Source organism: Vipera berus, assembly GCF_964194415.1.
Source record: "Vipera berus genome assembly, chromosome: 3".
In the NCBI taxonomy this organism is placed as follows: domain Eukaryota; kingdom Metazoa; phylum Chordata; class Lepidosauria; order Squamata; family Viperidae; genus Vipera; species Vipera berus.
The window spans coordinates 204,964,047-204,990,175 of NC_138204.1; the positions used below are offsets into that span (position 1 = coordinate 204,964,047).

Genomic DNA, 26,129 nt, shown 5'->3' on the forward strand with positions numbered 1-26,129 from the left:
GTAATTATGCTGGTGGGCGACTGTAATAAAGATTTGATTGATAGTATCAAACATTTATCATATCGATTTGTATCTCTCAATTAGTAGAATGCTAATATACAAGATTCCATTTTTTGTAACAGAATGTATAATATGTCGAGTGTGCATTTACATTATAGTTTTTGCAATCGTGTAAGGAAGGCCATTATAGTAATTCCTGTGTTCCAGATCAAGGTGAAGGCTGAATGGAAAGTGGCTTGCTTAAACTCAGCTTGCAAGTTATTAGACCATCATTTAACCTCACATCTATTCTCACATAACCACAAGCAAGACATCCGCAAATGGGGATTTAAACCTTTAGTTTCAAATCCACTACACCTAGCTTAACTGAGATACACATATATGTTCTCTACTTACAACCACAATTGGGGCTAAAATTTCCATTGTTAAGCAAGGCAATTGTTAAATGTGTTGCACCTGATTTAACAACCTTTTTTTTTTACCGGAAGTTGTTCAGTGAATCATTAAACAAATCCAGCTTTACCCCTTGACTTTGTCAGAAGCCCCCTGGGAACGTTTATTTATTTATTCTATCCCACCTTTATTTATTTGGCATACAGCTCCACCTTTATTTTCAGAACAATAATCAAGGCAGCAAACACACCTTCTTCCTATTTTCTCCACAACAACCCTGTAATGCAAATTGTGCTGAGAGAGGGTGACTGGCCCAAAGTCACCAAGCTGGTATTCACGGCTAAGGTGCGACTTGAACTCGTGTCTCCCGCTTTCCAGCCTGGTACCTTAACCGTTGTTCCAAACCGACAGTCACAGGATCCTGGAATTTTGCAACCATCAAAAATGCATGCCGATTGCCAAGCACTCAAATTCTGATCACATGACTAGGACTCTACGACCATCACAAGTGCAAGGATTGGTTGCAAGTCTTCAGTGCCACTGTCACTTTGAATAGCCAATAAATGAATGGTTACGAGAACTATCTGTAAACTACTTAGGCCAGGGGTGTCAAACTCAATTTCATTGAGGGCCACATCAGCAGTGGTTGCCCTCGGGGAGGGGGAGGTGGATATGGCCAGGGTGGGCGCGGCCTACTGGGTGGGCACAGCTGGAGTGTGTATGGCCTACTGGGGGGGCATGGCCAGCTCTACATCATTGGCATCAAGGGTGCCTACGGGGGCCTGGACAGGAGTGGGACAGATCTGGGGGCCCTGGCAGAAGGAGGGTCTCTGGGCCAGGGCCAAGGCAGCGGGGACCGTTCCCTCACTGTTTCCTGTATGGCTTCGGGGGCCACATGAAACCACTTCGCGGGCCGGATCTGGCCCCCGGGCCTTGTGTTTGACATGTCTGACTTAGGCTCTTCAATCATTCCTCTTCAACCTATGTAAGGTTTAGGGTTACTGCTCCATCATCTCAATCCTTGGTGATGCTAAGACTGGTGGAGATTTGTAGCCCGAAGTGTCTGAAAAGGGGCAAGTTAGGGAAGATATTTGCCCTGACTTACATATGTTCAAGTGACCCATGACGGTGACATGATTGCAGTGTTTATTATTCCCAAGTTAAAGCACAGAAATATTAACTGCCCTTCTGGGAAATTAACAGAATTTTCCCATGAATGTCTGGATACTCTTGATTCTGTGAAAGCAGCAATGTCTTCCTGGCATTTGTCTTTGCCAAATGATTGTCGCCTTTTGGGATTCTTTGCAAGAATCCATGAGAATTATCCAAGTATAAGAAGTTTTCATAATCAAAAGTATGTAATTATCAGCTCTACTATTCCAATTTGGGGACGAAGAGCTCAAATGAGAGCTCAAAGATGAATTGTAAATGGCACGTCCAAGCATTGCAATCAAACTATCTCAAGATGGTCAACTCCCATGGGATTTAGGCAGTAGATACCCATTCTTTTATGAGAGCAGCAGTCTTAAGGTCTACCCCATGCTATGAAATCATGAGATACTATTTGTCTTTCTACTGCACTTAAAACTTAGCTCAGCAGAAGGAAAACCAAAGTTTGTGTATGTGTACATAAACTATTCCCTCCATCCAATTAGCAGAATATCCAGGCTAAAAACATAAACCTCCATCAAGGAGTTCCAAGAACTGAGAGAGCTCTTGTTGCATACAGCACATATCTCTAGAGTAAGGGTCTTCAAACTTGGCCCTTTTATGACTTGTGGACTTCAACTCCCAGAATTCCTCAGCCAGAATTCTGGAAGTCCACAAGTCTTAAAGTTGCCAAGTTTGGAGAGCCCTGGCACACAGTGATGCTGTATGGCAAGCTTCTCTATCAACCCAACATCAAGGAAAGGAGGAATAAGAAGAGGTAACGCATGCCTGTGATGCTTGTTGAGCTCTTGATCTGTGTCCAACCTGGAGGAGGAGGTCACAATTTGCGAACTTTTATTTTTAAATAAGGTTTTTCCCATAGAAACACTAATCACAGTTTGATGGTAGGAAAAATGCTGTAGTAGTCACCTGCATAGTGTTTTTAAAAAGTGCTCCTTTGTTCAACAAGTTGAGGGTGGAATTACATCTTTTGACCTTCACATAATTTTGCAAGCAAGAATGTAAACAGAAAGCTTTTACAAAGATAAGATAATGTCTGATGTCTGACAACATCAACATATCCATGGGAACTACTTAAAAATAAAAAAAACCTCAGAATGTTTGAATTATCTGTGTAACTATACTTCAAGAAATAAATTTGATTTGAATTTGACCAGCTGTCCAGCAGTGAACAAATATTCAGATAAAGTAGATCTTGCCTTTACGAAGAAAAATGGTAAACTGGTTCTTTCCCCTTTAACTATCACTAATATTCTAGACAGAGAAAAATATTTTCAGTTACTTTACAATTTAGTACCAAGCAGATACATAGATTTGCAACATTTGACATCTATCATTTCTTGTACACTTTATTTATGATCTAGAAAATACTTTTAGATTACCAATGACAAAAATAAAAAAAATTGATTTGGAGGATATATTTCTCTGTGAAAATAATACAACTTTCAAAAAAATGTAAATATTTTCATGATGGAATTCCTTTCAAAAATACTTGTAAGAAAATATCATTTTACAACCACTATTACATAGCGAAATAAGTTCTGTTCTCTACAAAATTCAGAATCATTAATAACTAAATATCAACTCTGAAGCTAGGATACAGTTGCTGGATTTAACAGGAAGAACATCATCTTGGCTTCTTTAATAGCAGTAAACATTTACTATTTTTAATGAGTTCTCCATGCTGATCAGTCCTAATGTGGAAGTAAAGTCCTGCTTACTGTGTATATTCTGTGAAATATGTGCAGAATTTTTCCATTGCAAATTTTCCGCTTACAGTGACAGCTGTAGGTTTGATGAGCATCCATCAGAAGTAACACCAGATGCCCTCACCAGCACTGCTTAAGGACCTGTTCTGCTTGTCAATAGCCAAGTTAGGTATGCTGAGATTTTGTGCTTAAAAACATACAATATTGCATATGAGCTTGACAATCATGGTATGCAGAGCGCATACCTCAGAATACATCACGTTCCTAAAAAGACACCGTTTCCAACACGACAGGTAGCTCCTGAAGACCTTTATCAACTTTGCTTATCGCAACTTCTGAACTCTCAGAAGCAAATGGGGGAAGCAAATTAGGGCTGGATTATCTCACTTTCTGCTTGACTAGCTTCCTTCTTCCTTAATGCAAATAATCACAGAGTGCATTAGCAGAATAAACCAAAGTTCTTGAAGTTAAGCTGGTCCTTGTTCGGTATGCGAGAAATTTATGGGCTGACAATGGCGGGCTATACCTTCAGCAGAATGAAGTACTGTAGCAAATTCCCTGGATTGCACCACTTTAACCTAGAGATGAGGAATTGGGGAAATAAACCTGGTTTGGGTGTCCCAATATATAGGAAACCAAAAAGATAAACTAAGCAGCACAGGCAGAAGGAATCACATTACTGCATCCCCCCCCCCCTTGCTGGGCATTTTTCAAAACATAGGATTTTTTTTTTGAATGGTGGGACATTTTGATACCAAAACAAGCCTTTAGTGTTGGTGATTACTAACTTCTGGCGGAATGTTACAAAAAAGGACACCGGAGAATGCTTCTTTACAAGATCAAGGACCACGGTCTAAGCTCATTTCAGATGATCAGTGATTTGTCTCAACTGATTTGTGGCTCTGTCTAGCCACCACTGGGACAAACAAAGCACAAAGTGAAAAGGAGCAAGGCTTTATCGCTGTCTTTCCCTCACTTATCAACCCATGATCCATAGGTTGCTTACTCTAGAGGAATAACCAACCACCAGAACATCAACTCACTCCTTGCCACCCCTCAGGTGGTAATAGATGAGTTGATTTTGGATGCCTGCGATTGAAAAGCATCCCTTATGGTTTTGCAATCAAGAGGTAGCAGAGAATATTGTCTCTTTAAGTGGTGGTTAATAATTGCTAAGCGTCTTTTAAAATGCTGCTTAGTTACACCAAACACCTTTGCTGCCCAATATGCAACTTTACTACTTAAAACAAATCAGAGGCTTTTATGAAAAATCAGCCATTAGCAAGGAAGTTAACAGTCTGTTGACCATAACACACAATTCTTTCTTCTTCTATTTGCTGATAGGAATGAAGATAATAAATTCCTAGCTATCCTGAAGCACAGCTCCTAGTTAATACGTGCTGAAGAGTTTTTTTATTTATAGAATTGGGAACTACACAGCTGCAGTTTCATGTTAGTAGGAATAATGCCCAAGCAGAATTTTTTACCAGTTTTCGCTTTATAACTGTGTCTTGCCAACAAGGTAAATTTTTGAATCTCCTCCATTTCTACAAGGGGAACACCTACTTTTTCTTCTTTCCTTGCGTTAATAATATCCCTAGAGAAGCAAAAGTCCACCAAGAAAAAAAAATGCATCAACAGAAATCAGCTTGAGGAGCTGAAGACAGAAATTTCCTAACCTGAAAATGAACAACGCATATCATCTCTTTCCTCTTTTCCTATGATTAATTGACTTACTGACAGAATGAAACCAAAAAAATATACTGAAAAAACGCACAGACGATGCCGGGCTTCTGAAATAAATGATCTTATACATAAATAAAAAAAAACAGGCTGAAAGAAAAAAATATATCTTCCAAATGCAATATGAGCCTAGTCCTCAGGCTTTTAACAGTAAAACTAAGGCAACCCAGGAATAAAATGCCTAGGAATAAAATGCCTTTTCAAGACAGTAGCCTGTCTCTTGTGTCACCTTTTCCAACAATACACAATGTGCTCAAACAGTACTTGGATTTGTAGCAAATTAATCCTACTGTAACCACTGGTGCTAAGAAGGTTTAGCTGCCTTCCCACTAAACTTCAATAACTTATAAAAAGACTGTCTGGTCATGGCTTAACCCAACTTCACTGTAATTAAAGGAAAGAGTTTCTTGGTAGTGTTCCTAAATGAAAAACTGCAGTCCTTATTCCAGGGTAATTCTACTTCTTTGTAATCCCATTTCTGTGCAGTTTACGTCCCTCCACACCACACAGAAAAGGCCCTTCAGCCGCAGCCAAGAAACGCCACTACAGCTTTACAACTTTGCCAGATCTTTCAGCGCAAGCAAGCCAAAAACCCTGTGGCCCCCAAATGCACAATAATTTAGCCACTAAATTCTCATGAGAGAGATCTGGGGAACAGGAAGAATGGAACGCCATAACCAGCGGAACGAAAGGGAGAGATTCTGGAAATGCCAAAACAGAGGAGGTGGTTAAAAAAAAAAGGGGGGGGGGAGAAATGACCTTGCTATAACATTGAATTCTGTAGTTCACTGAGGCTGGACCTCGTCCAGTTTAAAACAAGCAGGAGCGAAGCAGGAGGAACAGGGGTGCCATTTGGGAAGAGAGACTTATGCATAAACAGCGAACGAGGAAGATCTTTCCTGAGATTTAACCCTCAACATATAAACTTGCTGGCTTCAAGCAAGCACCAAAGGAGTTAAGTGCTGAAGGACTGATGCTTAATCAGCTTTGCCCCTTTCCTTCACATGGGATTGGAGTGGACCTGCACTGGAAGAGCCCAAAGGGCTTACAACAGCTCAATTTCGCAGGATTCAGTTTTAATCCATCACCAAGGTTAAGCAGCCTGACTGTGCTACTCAGCAGCAGTCCGGGCACCTGGCGTGCCATTAGCACCTTCTTCGTTGTCAGCCTCGGCTGATTGCAGATGGCTGGACAATTCTTGGATGACAGCCACCTTTCCGATTTGATCGTTCCTTCTTTTCTCCATAATGAGATCTTCCAGGCTCTGAAACTCCAGCGTGTGGCTGCGTTTATCTCCCAGTTGGATCTGCAACCGGTAAGGCTGCTTCCCTATGCGCAGTTCACCCCCAATTTTGAACTCGCGCTTGCCGTAGCGGCACCAGGCGGCAAAACATTCAGAGTTCCTCCAGCTGAGATCCTGGTCTTTGCGACCCACTTGGTCCAGGGCGTTTCGCACCACGCTACCAGGGTTTAACGGTTTATAGCGGTACAACTGGTTGGCAATGCGCCCCCGTCGGCCCTGGCTGGCATCCGTGAGAAAACCGTTCACCACTTCGAGTCTGTGCAGATGGACCACTTGGAAGTCTCCCACATACACGACCCAGTGAGGATACTGGGCCTGGCCCACAAATTCTATCAGATCACCAGGTTTGCACTTGTTCAATAGGTTTTCTGGGGTGTAAGTGGTCAAATGGCTCCCACCACCATCACCCCCATCGCCCCCACCCCCCACCTCACCAGACGGTGTGTGGTCACCAGAAAAGCTTTTCTGATAAATGCACTCGTCACGGTAATAAATGGAGCATTCCACTTCGTGAAGCTTTGGGTCATAGGGCTGTGACGTAGGGTGCTCTCCGCCAAGCTCTGCTGGGTCCTGCTGAGGCTCTACATCGTCGTCGTCATTGGAAAAGATGTAAGAAACTCCAATTCTGGGACCCTCATCTCTGTCCATGCCGGCTGGGTCAGTCGTGGGAACCTCTTTGTAGCTTAAGTGGGTCAGTTTCTCTACTTGATTCCCCATGCCTGCTGAAAGAGAACCAAAGAGGCATTAGTACAGGTATAAACTAATGAGGAATAAATCAAGAAGATCTCCCTAAGCCCATCTGCTGGCAATCTTCTTGGCAGGCTTCCATCCATGGCTTACGGTTACCTTCCTACAGTTTTCCGAACCTAGCTTTTGGATATGGCTTGTAGTCTGGGTGGTCTCTCGGCACTTAAATTTGGAGGTGGGTAATTCTACAGTCAGCAAGATTCTTCCCGTTTCTGTCTGCTGAAGGTGCAGTGCAGAGTAAGCAATGCCAAAGAGTGTTTTGCAGCTCACTTGGGACTAGCCTTCCTTCGTGTTTTTCTTAAAGGCAAATTCATATCGTTGAACCACTTCTCAGTGACAGAGCTGAACCAATGTTCTTCCACCTCTCTCCTCAAAGCCTCTGTCCGCTTGCTTCAGCCCCACCGCACATGTGTGTCCCAGGGATGCAACCCTGAAGTACCTCGAAAAAGGATCAGTAAGGATCATGCTAGAATAATATATCACTTTTTTATTTTTTTTATTTTAATCCCATTTATATCCTGCCCTTCTCCGAAGACTCAGGGCGGCTTACAATCTAAGCACAAATTAAATGTGCTTAGCAGTAGCCTTCATTCTATGTATATGCCTGCTTATTAGGGCTTTCACACACACACACACCCCAAGCGGCATTAGTACAAAGTCAGCTTATTGCCCCCCACAATCTGGGTCCTCATTTTACCTACCTCGGAAGGATGGAAGGCTGAGTCAACCTTGAGCCTGGTGGGACTCGAACCTGCACTAATTGCAGGCAGCTGGTGTTACTTAAGGAGGCATTAGCCCACTGCGCCACCGAGGCTCTTTTTCTTAATAAAAAGAAGCTGGAGGGGGCAGTATTGAATAGATGAAGAATCTTAATTTTCTTTAACAGGTCCTTTTTTTTCAAAGTTGCTGGGCGTGGGGGGAGAAACTTTAAAATGGGGAAACACCTACAAGCCAAAAAGTCCCACAACCCCTTCCTACATCCTCACAACCCTCTTTATACTGAAGGGCAAGGCAGTATTGTTCGGGCAACACAGACCACATCTGAGCCCACAATTTCTGTTGCTAAGCCAGACAGTTGTTAAGTGGGTTTTTGCCCCATTTTATGAACTTTCTTGCTGCAGTTGTTAAGGGAATCACTGCAGTTGCTAAGTGAGGAACACGGTTGTTAAGTGACTCTGCCTTCCCCGTTAAACCTTTCTTGTCAGAAGGTCGCAAAAAGGGGATCACACGACACAGGGACACTGCAACCGTCATACATGTGAGTCAGTTGCCGAGCGACTGAAGTTTGACCACGTGACTGTGGGAATGCTGCAATTGGTCATTAAGTACGAAAAAAAAACAACAGTCACGGGTCACTTTTTCAGTGCCACTGTAATTTCAAATGGTCGCTCAGTGAATTCTTGTAAGTTTAGGACTACCTCTACTGCAGAATAAAAAGTTATGAGGGCCCCTGCCACCACTGCTGTTAATCTAAATTACTAGGCTGTCCAAATCACTTGAAAGAGATGATTTAGAATATGCAGAAGCTGTACAAAACATCTCCCACCCCCCAATAATTATAGCATCTGGGGTTTTGGCCCCTTCCCCCTTCAAACTTCCATAGCTGCTTTAGAATTTGTTCCTGGCTGTCTTTACAAGTGAAGTCAAATGTGTGGACAGACAGACAGGCACCCACAGCTAAGAGCAGCTTCTGAAGCAACTGCAAAAACCTGGAAAAAAGACAACACACACACACACACAGATTCACAAAACCCCCAGCATTTCTCAACACACAAAAGCACATTCTGATGAGAATGGGGATGGGAGAGCTGCTTCTACCATCCCGCATAGGGAAATTGGAATTCATCTCACTGCAATCCAAACCTTAGGAAGTGTGTTTGGGTTGGGAATGCTTGCCTGGATTTTTATAATGCTGGCCTGGGGCTCTGGAGTTGTTTGTCCACATTGTAGACTTCATTGTTGGAAGAAGGAAAAAAAAAGATATGATGAAATTCGATACTTGTTTAGGAACGTGTCCTCTTGAATGCGAAGCACATCTCCTTTCATATCAGCTTTATAATACAACCACAGGGGTCTTCATTAGCTTCCTCAAGACTCCTATGCCCCATCTGATTTTTTTCTAACTGGTTGTGTGACTATAACATGGATAAAGTGAATGGGGAGTCCCATGCCCTACATGGTACCTATGCAGCCCATAAAATGCTCTCAAAATTCCAGATGTGCTTGTAAATCCACAAGGATAGATGACTCTCTTCTCTGTAATTTTTATCACCTCTCTATAAGTGAGACCAATACAGAACAGAACAGAATAAAAATAGAACAGAATATAGAATAGAATGCAGAATAGAATAGAAAATAGAATATAATGCAGAATAGAATATAGAGAATAGAATATGCAAAAGAGAATAGAAAACAGAATAGAATAGAATGCAGAATAGAATAGAAAACAGAATAGAATGAAGAATAGAATAGAATGCAGAATAGAATGAAGAATAGAATAGAATGCAGAATAGAATAGAATAGGAATAGAATAGTTGGAAGGGACCTTGAAGGTCTTCTAGTCCAACCTCTTGCTCAAACAGGAAATCCTATAAAAGTAGTCCTTGACTTACAACAGTTTTAGTGACTGTTCAAAGTTACAACAGCACTGGAAAAAAGTGATTTATGACTGTTTTTCGCACTTATGACCGTTGCAGCATCCCCATAGTCACATAATCAAAATTTCAACAGTTTCGTGCTCGCTTTGGCAGCACATATACTAAAATTGGAACGATACAGAGAAGATTAGCATGGCCCCTGCGCAAGGATGACACGCAAATTCGTGAAGTGTTCCATATTTTTAAATGGCAAAGATTTCAGCGTATTTGAAAGACCAATCGCAACAGAGATACATTGTGGAATGGAGGAGATGGATTGAATATATTCAGAATAAATATGGGACTAAAAAGTTTCATTTAGCATTTGAATAAGTACTGGATCTATATGATGTATAACTAGGTAGTAGGTATTTTATTAATATTTTGATGATGGAGAGTTAAAGTGCGACAGAATTTAATGTTTTATTGTTGTTAGCATATTTTAGATTATGCTTGTTTGTATTTTTATACCCTGTATTCAGCTCTGGGAAGTCGGGGAGGGGGGAGGGGAGGGGAAAGAGGGGTTGGGGAGAGGGGAGGAGGGTTTTTTTTGTATTTAAAAATGTATTGTAAAACTTTTCAATAAAAAAATAAAAAAATAAAATTTCAACGCTTGGCAACTGGCTTGTATTTATGACGGTCGCAGTGTCCCCGGGGTCATGTGATCCCTTTTTGCGACCTTCACACAAGCAAAGTCAATGGGGAGGCCAGATTCACTTAAGAACAGTGTTACTAACTTAATAAGTGCAGTGATTCACTTAACAAAGGTGGCAAGAAAGGTCGTAAAACGGGGCAAAACTCACTTAACCAATGTCTTGCCTATAAACAGAAACATTGGGCTCAGTTGTGGTCATAAGTCGAAGACGACCTGTAATATATTCATGCCTGAAATGAGGCCAATAAACAGTGGTTTAAAGCCACCTAGAGGATTCTCAGCCAAGGTAAAGACTTGGGCCAAGGGTATTTTTGGATCATAGTTCTGTCTCCTTCGTGCTGCATAAGGAATGAGGAGAGAAGTATTCCCCGAGAACTCTCCTTAGCTACAAATTCATTAGGTGGCAGATATTTTCATGTGCAACCTTAGGATGCAAGGAGCTGCCTTAGTTTAAATCAGAACATCTTGGGCCATCTTAAAGAGGGATACTTCCTTCTGAATAGGAACAAGTTCAAGCCTTTTCTAGTTTTGCTACTTAAAGGTAAAGGTAAAGGTTCCCCCACGCGTGCGTGCTAGTCGTTTCCAACTTTAGGGGCTGGTGTTCATCTCCGTTTCAAAGCCGAAGAGCCAGCGCTTGTCCGAGGACGTCTCTGTGGTCATGTGGCCGGCATGACTAGACGCCAAAGGCGCACGGAACACTGTTACCTTCCCACCGTAGTGGTCCCTATTTTTCTACTTGCATTTTGACGTGCTTTCGAACTGCTAGGTTGGCAGAAGCTGGGACGGGTAACAGGCGCTCACTCTGTTACGTGGCATTTGGGATTCGACCCGCCAAACTGCCGACCTTCTGATCGACAAGCTCAGCGTCCTAACCCACTGAGCCACCGCGTCCCTACTTAGGATTCAGTAATCCCTGACAATTAAAAACAGGAACCCATCTGATAAAGGAGAATATTTGTAGCTCCAGGACGAAAGCGGGTGGTGGTCCTTGGTGCTCTCTGAGCTTGGCTGTTTGTTTGTTTTTTGCAGATGTTTCATTCAGACGAAAGAGATGGTGTTAGACTTCCGGAGAAAAAAAGGAGGAACCTGCCCCACTTTACATCGGGGAGGACTGTGTAGAGAGTTTCCTCCTTTAAATTTCTGGGAGTCTACCTCTGTGAAGATCTGACCTGGAAAGTTAACACAACCCAGGCGGCTAGAAAGGCCCAACAGTGGCTTCACTTTCTTAGGATCTTGCAGAAGAACAGGGTAGAACAACAGCTAATGACCCTCGTTTACCGGTCTACCATAGAGAGCGTCCTCTCGTATGGTATCGTGGTTTGGTATGCTGGTCTGACAGCCGCGGACAGGAAAGTATTACAGAGGGTAGTGAGCACAGCACAAGACATTGTGGGCTGTTCCCTGACACCACTGGATGACATCGCCAGGGCTCGTTGCCTTGGAAGAGTGAGGAAGATTCTCAGGGATGACTCACACCCTGGACGGTATCTCTTTACTCTACTACCATCCGGTAGGAGATACAGGAGTATAGCCAGCCATGCCAACAGGCTGAAAAATAGCTTCTATCCGTGGGCTGTTAGGCTTTTAAATGGGACATAATCTTATGCAGAATTGACTTGGGAGGCCGGTGTGTGGTGTAGTTGGTTCACATGGTGTGGTGGGATGGAGGGTTTGTTGTCACTGTGTGTTGGGGGGAGAGAGCACCGGGGGGGGGGGGGGAGGCTCAGCTAATCTCAATGTACACATGTTGTACTTTGACAATAAAGGTTTATATTATTACCCAAAATAGGTAACACCATCAGTGTAGCCATCAGTGTAGCCATCTATCCAAAGCTAGAAAGCTGTACGTGGTTAAGATGCCAGCTTTCCTACTTATATTAGTTCTGAACATTAACCAGAAGTCAGCGAGGAAAGCGTTTCATCCTGCTGATGTCTCAATCAAGAACCTCCTTGTAAAATTGATATTTGCAGGCAGCCAGTGGGGAATGTCTTCTGAACAGGAGTGCTATCTTTATCAGATGCACTTTTCTCAGCACCTCAAGCAAGGAAAAACAAAAACAAAAACTAGGCTCAACCTTTTACTTGCAAACAGCTGCCATCCTCCCATTGATCACCTCCAGCAGGAGAGATTCTCTGCTTTCCTTTTAGAAAACAGGAAAGGAAAAAAAAAAGCTAAATGTCATGAAGTCTCTGTCTGTTCCCTGGCCATTCTCTGGACATGGTATAAAGGTACCCAGGAGCTCTGCCAGTGTAGATTGCCACAGGGACGAGCAAAGGGAGGGAGAATGTACACACATCACCTTGGGAGACACAGACAGCGGCGGTGGGGGTGGATGGGGCGGGGGAGGAGTATTTGTCAGGCAAATAGCAGGAAAGTCTTTGGGGTAAGATGCACGTGGCACACTGGGAGAGGGAGGGACAGAGGCGGAAACAGCAACAGACTTTCCCACCTGTTGATGACAATGAAGCTGCAACAGGCACAACAAGGAAGCTGCAGTAGCTAGAACTAGGCAATATAGGACAAAGCCAGAGAGAGAGAGAGAGTCATTTTCCATGCAGGAGATGAATGCAAGTAAAAAGTTTGCTGACACCTAGAAGGAAGCCTCTCCTCCGCCTTTCTCAATAGTTTCACTTTGCCCAAGGGTGGAGGCGTATTTTAAAGACTTTGCAGTGATTGGCGAAGGCAGCCTAAACTTTATGGGAGATGAGAGAGGAAGGAATAGAGGTGTGATATGTCCCCACTTCCTGAGACTAGCAGGTGCAAAAGCCAGCCCCCCCCCCTCGCCCGCACATGTTTAAACAAGTCTTTTGAGTGGCTGAGCAAGTCACAACAGAAGGCCGGCTCTACATAAATGTAGAAATATATTCTACAAAGGGAAACAGTGGTACTTAGCGTAACATATCCTTCAGCTGAGTAGAAAAGTTATAGTAAGTCCTACAGGACTTGGATGGTTTAGGAAGTGGGGGAATAGTGTGAAGCTTTCAATCACCGTCTGGCTGAAAGACAAGAGGTGACCAGCTGTCTGCAACGAAGAGGATCAAGGCAGAGGAAGTTTATAGTTGCTCGCCTTTTGGGGAGTAAATCCTACAGGGCAGCAGAGATCATACTTTTGAGGAAACAGGGTTAGAAGATTGTTAACCAGTTTCCCACCTAGTACAAATATGTACCATTAAAATGGAAGGCCAGAACCATTTTCTTCTTTAGCAAGAGCATTAAAAGAAGCCATTCTAGCATCCTGTTTCTCCCAACTGCCAGCCACTCCTTTCTGCAAGATGCAGAAACAGGTCAAGACAGTTAAAATAATATGAAGGTGAGAAAACCCGTAATAAAAAATGACATTTCTATTTAGCCTTATCAGAGCACTTCCTGCTAATCACCTGTGCTTCCAGCGTGCCAGGTTACTACAACCCTGTGCAGTAGGCCCTTATTAAAGGTTAGGTAAAGGTAAAGGTTCCCCCGCACATGCGTGCTAGTCGTTTCCGATTCTAGGGGCCGGTGCTCATCTCTGTTTCAAAGCCGAAGAGCCAGCGTTTGTCCAAGGACGTCTCCGTGGTCATGTGGCCGGCATGACTAGACGCCAAAGGCGCACGGAAGGCTGTTACCTTCCCACCGTAGTGGTTCCTATTTTTCTACTTGCATTTTTACGTGCTTTCAAACTGCTAGGTTGGCAGAAGCTGGGACGAGTAACAGGCGCTCACTCTGTTACGCAGCACTCGGGATTCGACCCGCCAAACTGCCGACCTTCTGATCGACAAGCTCAGCGTCCTAACCCACTGAGCCACCGCGTCCCTTAAAGGTTCGTCAACGTTAATCTAGGACAGAGGCCAGGAATAAAGTCAAAGGTCCCAGGATCTTCGGAACTCTTGCTAAAGGCCAAAGAAACATTGCAGAATAAAACCTGCCAAGTTTGACTGGAAAGACTCACGGTAAGCTTTATAAGAGCCGGTTTAGTGGTTTATAGGAGCTAGTTTAGTGGCACCAGGCTAGAAATCAGGAGGTCCTGAGTTCCAGTCCTACCTTACCTGTCTGCCTTTGGACCAATCCCTGTCTCTCAGCCCAGCCCAGCCCATCTCACAGGGTGGTTATGGTGAAAAGAGGAGGAGAAGGAATGCTGGAAACGTTCACCACCTTACACCGTTTATAGCCCAATAAACAGGATATAAATAAACTAACACATCAATAAGCCCAACACCTGCTCTGAGCCAAAAGGGAAAATTAAGCGGCACATCTGAAGGGGCTTTTTAACAACTGTTGGAAAGAATGGAAGCTCTGCTCCAAAGCTAAACCAGCTTTGCCTAACCTCCCTTCTTTTGAAAAGGGGGGGAGGGAGGACGCTTTATTTACACACACACACACACACACACACACACACACACACACACACACACGCAAACACACGATTCCTCGGCCTTTCAATGACTCCTTGCCGCTGGAAACTTTCTATAACGGCCCCCCTCCCCCCCCCCGGTTTTCTCCATCAGCTTCTTCCCTCCGCACCTGGGATCAAAGTATGCGCGGAGGGGGGGGGAGAAGGAAGGGCTCCTGGCAAGAACCAGGTGAGCCCCACTCACCTGGCCGGCCGCCACCTCAGAACAAACAAACCGTCGACCAGCCCAGGTGCGCCGGGTTGCTGCCGTCACCTGATCCACTCTCCCCATACCTGCCCCCGCCTCTCCTCCTCCTCCTCCTCCTCCGTCCTGAGCGGCTGCTTGATGATGGAGGCGACGGCGCTGGAAACTTACCAGGCGGCGTCGGGGGGGGGGGGTTGCTGCTGGGGTTGCGGCCGGGAGGAGAGACCCGGACTCCGGGCAGCGGCGTAGACGTAAGAGCCGAAGGGAGCCGGTTGCTCCTCTTCCCGTTTCCACCCCCCGTCGGGTGCTTCTTTTAGCGGCCGATCGCCGGCAGCCTCGAGGTGCCGCTCGCCTCCTTCATGGTCCTTGCGGCTGGGGGCTCCTGGGAACCGCTCGTCCCGACCCCGCCGCCGGCCTGAGCAACAAGCCGGGGAAACCCGGGCTGGGGTGAAGGAGGCGCGCCGGCGAGAGGCACCCACCCACCCCGGGCCGGTTTGCCAGCCGTCCCGCTCGCCCCTTGGCCAGAGGCGCCGGGCGCCGCTCTGCTCTCGCCTTCTTCCCGGGCGGCGGCGGCGGCGGCGGCGGCGTGCCACGCGCTCCAGCGGCAGAGCCCGGCGGCGCCAGCCGCTTCCTCCGCCGCCTGCCCCGCGCTCGACGCAGCACCGCTCGCCGCCAGCGGAGGGAGCTTTCCTTCGGGGGCGGCAGGGGAGGAGTTAAATTCCTCCTTTCCCCCCCCCCCGCGCGCTCTTTTTAGGGGCGGGGCGTTCGAGCCGAGCCGGTTGGCTGTCCAACCGGCGGGGGGCGGGAGCGGCCAACTTTTCTTTCTTTCTTTCTTTTTTTTTAATGCCTTTTTTTTAAAATGGGGAGGGGGGGAAGAGGCAGCTCGCTTTTAAATGGGGAGGGGGGGGGAAAGAGGCAGCTCGTTTCTCGCCAGGCCTTTAAAAGCAGAGCTCTTCTGGCTAAGGATCGGCTCCCTTCCTTTCCCCCCCCCCCACTTCCTCCCTCGGTTGGAAACCGTAACTGTGTGAACGACGGAAGCTGGGTTTTTTGGGTTTGTTTTGCTTGCTTTCGGTGTTGGGGAGCCAAGGTAGCAGGTTTTTTTTTATTTATTTATTTTAATCTCATTTATATCCCACCCTAACCCTAACCCTAACCCTTCTCCGAAGACTCAGGGCGGCTTACAACTTAAGCACAAACCAATGTGCTTAGCAATAGCCTTCATTCTATGTATGTGCCTGCTTATTTTAACTTTTGTATTTTTGTATTTTTTATATATTTGCCCTGTTCACCACCCTGAGTCCTCCGGAAGAAGGGCGGTATACAAATAAAATACTACTACTACTACTACTACTACTACTACTACTAATAATAATAATAATAATATAGTAATTATTATTATTATTATTATTATTATTATTATTATTATTATTATTATTGTTGTTGTTGTTGTTATTGTTGTTATTATTAGGGCTTCCCCCCCCCCCCCTAAGCAGCATTATTACAAAGTCAGCTTATTGCCCCCAACAATCTGGGTCCTCATGGACGTGGGCGGCGGCGGGGGAGTTCTGCCGATGTCGAGTTGGATAGATGCGAGCCGGGCAGTTTGCCTCTTTCCTCAGCTGGTTGCCAAGCCTGGTTTTCGGGGGCTAAGCTGGAATTCGGAGCTGGGGCTCAAGGCTGGTCCGCAGAAGGCCATTCTGCTGGCTGGCTTTGTAGGAACGGCTTCCACTAACTAGGGGTGGGTGGGAAACGGATCCTGTCTCTGTTTGGGCTGGAGCTGTACGATCAACAGACTAAACTTGGTCTAGCGTTTAAAGCAGGAGGAGACGGAGCAGGGGGTGGGGAGTTCTAGTTCTCTCTCCCCACCCACCCCCCTTTAGGCATGAAAACTGGCTTGGGTGACTTTGGAGCAATCACCGGGAGGCTGTGAGTTCTAGTCCTGCTTCAGGCGTGAAAACTGGATGGGTGACTTTGGAGCAATCACTGGGAGGCTGTGAGTTCTAGTCTTTGCCTGAGGCATGGAAATTGACTGGGTGACTTTAGAGCAATCACCAGGAGGCTGTGAGTTCTAGTCCTGCCTGAGGCATGCAAATGAACTGGATGACTTTGTGTCAAAGTTCTGGTCCCACCTTAGGCATAAAAAACGGGCTAAGTGGCTTTGGGCCAGTCATTTGCTGTTTTGTTTTTTTTATTATTATTTTTTTATTCCATTTATATCCCGCCCTTCTCCAAAGACTCAGGGCGGCTTACAAGCTTAGCAGTAGCCTTCATTCTATGTATATGCCTGCTTATTAGGGCTTTCACACACACCCCAAGTGGCATTATTACAAAGTCAGCTTATTGCCCCCAACAATCTGGGTCCTCATTTTACCTACGTCGGAAGGATGGAAGGCTCACGGTTGTTTGTGGGGACACGGGAGGAGGAAGGAGTATTAGCTATGTTCACCATCTTGAGTTATTTATACAAAATAATATAGGTGCATTACAAATAAACCTGGGATAAGCAACTTTTGGTGCTGGAGAAGACCCTTGAGAATCCCTTGGACTGAAAGAAGATCCAATCAGTCAATCCTAAAGGAAGTCAACCCTGACTGCTTTTTGGAAGGACACAGACTGGAATTGAAGCTCAAATACTTTGGCTACCTAATGACAACAGAGGACTCATTGGAGAAGACCCTGATTGTTGGGAAAGATTGAAGGCAAAAGGGAGAAGGGGATGGCAGAGGAGAAGATGGTTATAGTGTCATACATAAATTCAAACTCCAGGAGACAGCAGGGCTGGGGGGGGGCTGGTGTGCTATGGTCCATGGTGTCACAAAGAGTTGGCCATGACCTAGCACAGGGGTAGGCAACCTTGGCTCTCTTATGACTCGTGGACGTCAACTCCCAGAATTCCTGAGCCAGCACAGTTGGCTCAGGAATTCTGGGAGTTGAAGTCCAGGAGTCATAAAAGAGCCAAGGTTGCCTACCCGTGACCTAGCAACTGAACATCAACAAGAAGACAACTTTGTCTCCCTGGCTGACTTACTAAGTGTTTTGGGATTCATTTCTTTTTTTAAGTTAAGACTTGTCTCAAATGCCATTGATTGGTTTGCTGGTTGCTCTTTTAAGTTTTTTTTTTTTAAAAAAAAGATATGCCAGTGCTGTAGGCCCATATAGGGGCAACCATGCCATCTGTTTTAGAAGAATTAACTTTGTGGTTCTAAATGTGTGGAATACGGAAACGTGACTGGTGATGTTTACACACCTGGGGGGGATCCTTAAGCATCTACAGATTTGTTTGGTTCTTAAAGATGCAAGAGTTTGCTATCTAGGAGATTCAAAAAAAAGGAGAAGATGATGGGAAAACTATGTCAGTCTTTGAACTCGACTCCACATCATTCAATCCACGTTTCTAGAGACAGGTGTTGAAAAGTGAGGATCCTCCAAAACTACTGCTTCTGGTATCTTCTTTGCTGCCTGCCAGAATTCTGTCCCTTTAGATTTTCTTTAAAAAGATCTTTTAAAAATAATACTTTTCCAGGGAAGGAATTGAAAGGCTGTCATGCTGCAAATCTTGACATCTTTATATCTCTCCCAGGGGCATTCTTAGGAAGTAAAAAAAAGTGTGCCATTTGTCATTTATTTATTTATGTGTGTCAGCTTGATAACATGTCTTTTGCACAGGAGATCATGGAGCTTTTACATAGCACTGCATCCCCTGGTTTCCAATCCCATAGCAACAACCTTGTGGAAGTTGGGGATGAATGAGACACACACACACACACACACACACAGACTGGACCAGTGTCACCCACGCAGCTTCCATGACTGAAGATGGACTTGAACCCAGGTCTCCCTAATGCCTACAGTTCAATGTCTTCAGCACTATGCTCTATTGAATTTCTGAAGTTTGGAGCAGTAGAAACCATCCCCTGCCAGCATGTCTTCTAAGTAGCCAGTGTACAGGTAGTCCTTGACTTACAACCATTCGTTTAGCAACCATTCAAAATTACATCAGCCCTGAAAAAAGTGACTTACAACTGCTTACACTTGCCACCATTGCAGCCTCCCCATGGTTATGTGATCAAAATTTGGCCACTCAGCAACCGGCATGTATTTTATGATGGTTGCCTGTGATTGTCACTTGTGATCTTCCCAGCTGTCTTCCAACAAGCAGTGTCAATGGGGGGAGCCAGATTCGCATGAAGACACGATTCATTTCAGAACTGCAGCGATTCGCTGGACAAATGTGGCAAAAGTCATAAAGTTGGGCACAACCCACTCGGTAAGCGTCTTGCTTAGCAACAGATATTCTGGTTCCAATTGTGGTCATAAGTGGAGAACTACCTGAAGTACAGTCGACCTGTAGTAAGAATATGGGTGACGTTCGTGGTATCCTAAGCAGAACATAAGTCTCTGCCGGGCTCGGGACAGGGGTTGTTCCTCTGTCCTAGTCCTATTAGACCTCTCAGCAGCTTTTGATACCATCGACCATGGTATCCTACTGCGGTGTCTCAGGGGGTTGGGACTGGGGGGCACTGTTTTACAGTGGTTCTCCTACCTCCTGGGCCGTTCGCAGTCGGTGTTGATGGGAGTGCAGAGGTCCGCCCCGAGGCCTCTCTGTGGAGTTCCTCAGGGGTCGGTCCTCTCTCCCCTCTTGTTCAACATCTATATGAAGCTGCTGGGTGAGCTCATTCGTGGTTTCGGGGTGGGGTATCATCAGCATACTGATGATACCCAGCTTTTTCTTTCCACCCCGAACCAACCCAGTGATGCCCTCGATGTGATGTCCCGTTGCCTGGAAGCGGTCTGGGTTTGGATGGGGAGAAACAGGCTTCATCTCAATCCTGCCAAGACTGAGTGGCTGTGCATACCGGCATCTCTGACTAACCAATCTTTTCCATCGTTAACTATGGGGGGTGAGGTGTTACCCCGTTGATAGGGCCCGCAACTTGGGCGTCCTCCTGGATTCACGGCTCAGTTTGGAAGATCATATAGGAGCCGTGGCCAGGGGGGCTTTTTCCCAGGTTTGCCTGGTGCACCAGTTGCGGCCCTATCTGGACCGAGATGCCCTACGCACAGTCACTCATGCGCTCGTGACCTCCCGGCTAGACTACTGCAATGCTCTCTACATGGGGCTGCCCCTGAGGACCACTCGGAGGCTTCAGCTGGTGCAGAATGGAGCCGCGCAAGTTGTGATGGGAGTCTCCCGATACTCCCATGTAACACCTCTTCTCCACGAGCTGCATTGGCTTCCAGTTGCCCTCTGGGTGAAATTCAAGGTGCTGGTGATGACCTATAAAGCCCTAAATGGCATGGGCCCGGATTATCTGAGGGAGCACCTGCTGCCAGCGTCAATTTCCCATCGTCCTGTGCGCTCCCACAGGGAGGGCCTCCTCAGGGTACCCCCAGTCAAGGATTGCTGGCGGGCGATCCCCAGGGGGAGGACGTTCTCTGTGGGCGTGCCTGCCCTATGGAATCAATTGCCAATGGAACTCCAGACTGCCCCTGACCTTCGTTCATTTCGCCGGGACCTAAAAACCTGGCTCTTTGAGCTATCTGGCCTGGATTTTAATTTTGGGGGCTAGACTTAATTTAATGTTATTTTAATTTTGTATCGTATTGTTTTTAAATTTTGCCTTGTAAACCGCCCTGAGTCCTTCGGGAGTAGGGCGGTATATAAACTGAATTAATAATAATAAATAAACATCCAGATTCGGTCACAGTTTTGTTCCATACAGTATTAACTTTGTGAACTCTCAAGCTGCCTCTTTCCGGCTATGTATTCAAGGTGGGCAGTGATTAATATTTATATGTATTTATATGTTGGGATAAGGGACGCGGTGGCTCAGTGGGTTAGGACGCTGAGCTTGTCGATCAGAAGATCAGCAGTTTGGCGGGTCGAATCCCGAGTGCCGTGTAACAGAGTGAGCGCCTGTTACTCGTCCCAGCTTCTGCCAACCTAGCAGTTCGAAAGCACGTAAAAATGCAAGTAGAAAAATAGGGACCACTCCGGTGGGAAGGTAACAGCGTTCCGTGCGCCTTTGGCGTCTAGTCATGCCGGCCACATGACCACGGAGACGTCCTCGGACAAGCGCTGGCTCTTCGGCTTTGAAACGGAGATGAGCACCGGCCCCTAGAGTCGGAAACGACTAGCACGCAAGTGCGGGGGAACCTTTACCTTTATATGTTGGGATGTAGATACATGCATATGTTGTATATAGCATGTTTATATGTATGTTATGTAATGTTTACACTTTTGAGAGCAGGCAACAATTTCATTTTTAATGTGTGCCCGTGTGCCCAAAGTAAAACATGACAATAAAGGTTATCTTGTCCTGTCCTGTCCTATCCTATCCTATCAAATGTGTCCATGACTTCAAAGTGTTTGCAAGACAGCCTGGCTTTAGGATCTCAGCCTTAGTGATAATACCTTCCCCATGTCTTACCTTATGAAAACAGTCATAAGAATGTTAGATCACACCCGCCTTGCCTTGAATCCAGGAGGATCACTAGGTCACTTAATGAAGCCTGGTATTCCACCAAAGGAGCAATTAACAAGCATATTGATCTAGATCCAGCATATGAATATGTAAGAAACCAGACTGTTCAAACTACCAATCAACAAGAGAACCAATCAGCTGCTCAGAATTCAAATATAGCTCCAAACGAACAGCCAATCACATGACCAACTGACCATACTGGCACACAAGACATTTATAAGCTAAGGAGAATAGGACAAGAAAATCCGGATGGCGATGTTACCTAATCGGGTAGTGAAAGGTTCAGAAACTAAATTGAAACAAGCTTGGAGAGCAAAGGACTGCCAAAAAAAGTGGTCCCTAGGTCCTCCAGAAATTGTGGCTCTCCTACAAGCACCAAAAAGAACTATACCAGTCAAACTGTGTTCACAATAACAAACCACAATGGTCTTCCCCACATCTTTAGCAATGTGCTTTTTCCCTCTCCTGGAGATAGGTGGTGAATATGTGTCATAGAAAAGATTCCTCCATGGCCGTTTTCTTTCTACACTGCCAAAATGAGTCAAGATAAGTCCTCGACTTACAACCATTTGTTTAGTAACCGGTCAAAGTTAAAAACGGGATTGAAGAAAGGGACTTACAACTGGCCTTTGCACTTAACAACCAGCATCCCCATGGTCGTGATGAAAATTGGAATGAATTGTGGTAAGTTGAGGACTTACACCTGCACTTGTGGCAGAATAGCAGGAGGCCAAGTCAGATCAAACAGATCAACAGTTCTTTCAATGAGGCTTCTCAAAAGAAAGAAGCACACTCAGATTTCCATTGACAAACAACTTAGCAGCCTTGGATTTAAAAATAAGGTGTATTAAGTATCTATGGAGATTCTCAGTCAACCAGGTCATGGTTGTTCCAAAAGTTGTGTTTTTTTTTAAAAAAAGGCAACTGGACTTTCTTTATTTTCTTTGAAGTTGTTACAGTTTTCATCCAAGAAGCTGCTTCAGTTCTTCAGAACTGAAGAAGCTTCTTGGATAACAAGCAAAACGTCTTCAAGGAAAACAAAGTCCAGTTGCCTTTTTTAAAAAAAATAATAATTAAGAAAGCACCTTTGGGATAAGGTCTATAAGGCCTGTTTGAAGGGGTGTGTGTGTTGGAACTCCGAGATCCCTTCCAACTCTTATTATTCTGTTTTGCTCTATGTGATACTCCTGATTACAGAACCAGGCCCTTGAAGTGGAAGAGGCTGCATTCAGCTCAGAGCTACACTCAGCACAGATTCTGGGATCTTAATAATAAAATTGGAAGGGACCTTGGAGGTCATCTAGTCCAACTCCCTACTCAGGCAGGAAACCCTATACCATTTCAGACAAATGGCTGTCCAGTCTCTTCTTAAAAACTTCCAGTGTTGGAGCATTCACAACTTCTGGAGGCAGGTTGTTCCACTGATTAATTGTTCTAACTGTCAGGAAGTTTCTCCTTAGTTCTAGGTTGCTTCTCTCCTTGATTAGTTTCCATCCGTTGCTTCTTGTCCTGCCTTCAGGTGCTCTGGAGAATACCGGTAGCTTGACTCCCTCTCACAGTTGCTACTATTGAGCAAGGTACCACCTATATTACATCTGTGCATTTGGTTTTTCTTGCCTAAATGTAGAACCTTACATTTTTCACCATTGAATTTCATTTTGTTAGATAGCGCCCAGTGTTCTATCTGCAATAGAAATGCAGCTTCTGAAGTAAGCTTGGTAATTTTCCTGTACTCTCACATTCCTGTGTAGGGGTGAGATGTACAGCTGAGATTAAAACATTTGATCTGACTTCCTGCATGTTTAATTCCTGGAAAAGGGCAGACAAGCTCCTCCTTCCTGCAACATAAAATGTTTCCTTGCAAGGTTTTCATGCATTCTTCAATAGATTTTGTGCCAGATCACCTGGATCTGACTTCTGCCTCCTCGGTGGCAAGTTAGTCCCAAGGTGGTCTTATGGTGAGAAAAAGTCATAAGAACAAATGGAAAACAAGTCATCTCAGCACCAAGGAGGGTGGATTGATGAATAACAGAATAACAGATTTCGAAAGGGACCTTGGAAGTCTTCTAGTCTATTTCAGAGAAATGGTCCAATCTCTTCATAACCACCATCTCCACCCTAGTGATGGAACATCTTAATAAAATGAGACTTTAGCAAAATAGCCTGATGTCCAAGTTTGTAGAATTTATTGAATTATAACAATTAAGCAAAGAATTTGAATTTGCTAAACCAGGAAAAAATCCAAATGAAGGCAGTGGACTCAATCTTTAACCTGACTTGATTATGCACGTTAGGTGAACATGGCCAGCAGTGCCTCATATGCCCTATTTTCTTTCTTTCTTTCTTTCTTTCTTTCTTTCTTTCTTTCTTTCTTTCTTTCTTTCTTTCTTCCTTCCTTCCTTCCTTCCTTCCTTCCTTCCTTCCTTCCTTCCTTCCTTCCTTCCTTCCTTCCTTCCTTCCTTCCTTCCTTCCTTCCTTTGGTTTGTCACCCATCTGGCCATAAGGTGACTCTGGGTGGCTTGCAACATTAAAAGAATAAAACCGTACAAAAGTAAATATTTATAATAACAATAAAATATGCAAATTATAATTAAAAGATGGAGAGGGATGGAGCAAGTGCACTGGGGGGGGAAGGTGAGGTGGGATTTTCTGTTGGTCCATCAATCACCTCCATCAATCACTCTCTCCTTGGGGCCCCAAGCCAGCTGGCAGAACCAAGTCTTTAGCCCAGGGGTATCCAACCTTGGCTCTTGTGGACTTCAACTCCTAGAATTCCTGAGCCAACCATGCTGAGGGGAAAGGGAGAGGTTTCCAAGCTGAGCCATGCTGGCTCAGGAATTCTGGGAGTTGAAGTCCACAAGTCGTAAAAGAGCCAAGGTTGCCTACCCCTGCTTTAGCCCTTACAGAAGTTCTAGAGGGTGGGAGTGGATCTTACTCTGGGGAGGACAACGTTCCAAAGCACAGGAGTCATAGCAGAGAAGCTTCTTCAGGACCCCACCAGCCTAAAATTCCTTGACCAATGGAGTCCACAGCATGACTTTTCTACTGGCTACCTTATCCATCCTTCTTTCTACTCAAAGCCCAGCAAATATAGACCTTCAGCTTGCAAGTGGGACTGTGGGGGGGGGAATGGAATTTTCTTTGCCTTGTAGTGCTGAACTACAATTCCCAAGAGCGCCTGCCTGCAAGAGAAAGGATGCTGGGCATTGTACTTAAGTGATGCAACGTCCTACTTAATGGCCACTTCTGGACTAACTTCTATCCAACTTTACTCTGGCTTGTTCCACTTTCTTAAAAAAATGTGGTTACAGGTAGTCCTTGACCTATGACCGGTTGCTTAGCAACCCTTTGAAGTTCCAATGGACCCACCTTGGGGATACTCAACACCCAGATTCAAAGTTCCAATGATTGCCCCCCCCCACTTCCCCCTACAGTTATGTCTCTGCAGTTCGGGCACTTGGCAACCAGGCTGCATTTATGGCTATTTGCAGTGCCCTATAGTGATGTGACTGTGATTGATGAGGGTTTTGCCAAAACTAGAGTGTAGTTATTGGTTTTCAGCAAAACTGGCCCATAGCGAACCACAAGTTCGCTTAATGACCACAACATTTGCTTAACAACTGGCAGCTGCTTTATGATCTTGACATTCCATAACAACTACGATAAGATAAGATTAAGATAAGATAAGATAAGATAAGATAAGATAAGATAAGATAAGATAAGATAAGATAAGATAAGATAACCTTTATTGTCATTTTTTTTACTGTGGGCACAACGGCACACATCAAAAATGAAATTTAGTTGCCTGCTCTCAAAGTGGAACACATACATGACACACACCTGACCATACTATATACAACTTATGTATAGACCCACACCCCTACATATACATAACAATAGAATATTAAATACTGTCCAGCTTGAATATATAATGGAAGGAGGAAGCTTGAGAGTTCACAGGTCAATGCTGTATGGAATGAAACTATGGTTGAATCTGGGATGTTCTGCTACGGATACCACAAAGCCCCCTCCTCCCAGAAGGTAACAAGGAAAACAGTTCATGAAGAGGAGGTGTAGTGTCCCAGACAATCTTACGGACCCTGCTCAAGCAACGCTTCTGTGCCATGTCCTGGATGGGAGGGAGGGAACTGCCAATGATATTTTCGGCCATCCTCACCACTCTCTGCACCGCCTTCCTGTCTGGAGCAGGGATGCTTCCAAACCAGACTGTGATGCTGTATGACAGGATGCTCTCGATCGTCCCTCTGTAGACAGTGGTCAGGACAGGGGAAGGAAGATGAGCTTTTCTCATGCGACGCAGAAAATGCAGGCGCTGCTGTGCCCGCTTTACCAGTTTCTCACTGTTGAGCAACCAAGCCAGCCTACTTGTTAGCTGCACACCCAGGAATTTGATGCTGGTAACCATCTCCACAGGTGAATCATTTATGCACAGAGAAGTGTGGCCGTGCCCGCCTTTTCTGAAATTGACAACGATCTCTTTGGTTTTTTCCGGTATTTAAAACTAGGCTGTCTTCATTAGACAAATAGACACACACATAGACAAAAAAAGTTTGTGAAATCAGGTTGGTCATGTGACTGACCTTCTCTACAATCAGCCATGAGTTGTAACCTTGGTGGGCAGGTTCCCTTACGAACAGTGGTGGGATTCAAATATGTGAACAACCAGTTCGCTGTGTGGATGCCGCTTCCAGAAGT

At 45.1% G+C, this 26,129-nt stretch overlaps 1 protein-coding gene and 1 long non-coding RNA gene across 3 annotated transcripts in view; one reads left to right on the top strand and one right to left on the bottom strand.

Annotated features, from left to right (window-relative positions):
* Positions 1 to 2,311: 2,311 nt before the first annotated feature.
* On the bottom strand, positions 2,312 to 16,316 carry LRATD2 (LRAT domain containing 2). Of its 2 annotated transcripts, none has more exons than XM_081323521.1 (2): positions 15,100 to 16,316; positions 2,312 to 7,037 (listed from the first exon to the last, which is right to left on the bottom strand). In XM_081323521.1, the coding sequence occupies exon 2, from the start codon at positions 7,033 to 7,035 to the stop codon at positions 6,127 to 6,129; it is 909 nt and encodes a 302-aa protein (XP_081179647.1). In that variant the 5' UTR covers positions 7,036 to 7,037; positions 15,100 to 16,316; the 3' UTR covers positions 2,312 to 6,126. The 2 variants fall into 2 exon arrangements, with proteins under 2 accessions (XP_081179647.1, XP_081179646.1); XM_081323520.1 differs by having other exon boundaries at positions 2,312 to 7,040.
* The window catches only part of LOC308665473, a 48,323-nt gene continuing 37,262 nt past the window's right edge, over positions 15,069 to 26,129 (top strand). Inside the window, exon 1 of the long non-coding RNA XR_014025906.1 lies at positions 15,069 to 15,179. This is a non-coding gene — a long non-coding RNA (uncharacterized lncRNA). The remainder of the gene's footprint in view (positions 15,180 to 26,129) is intronic.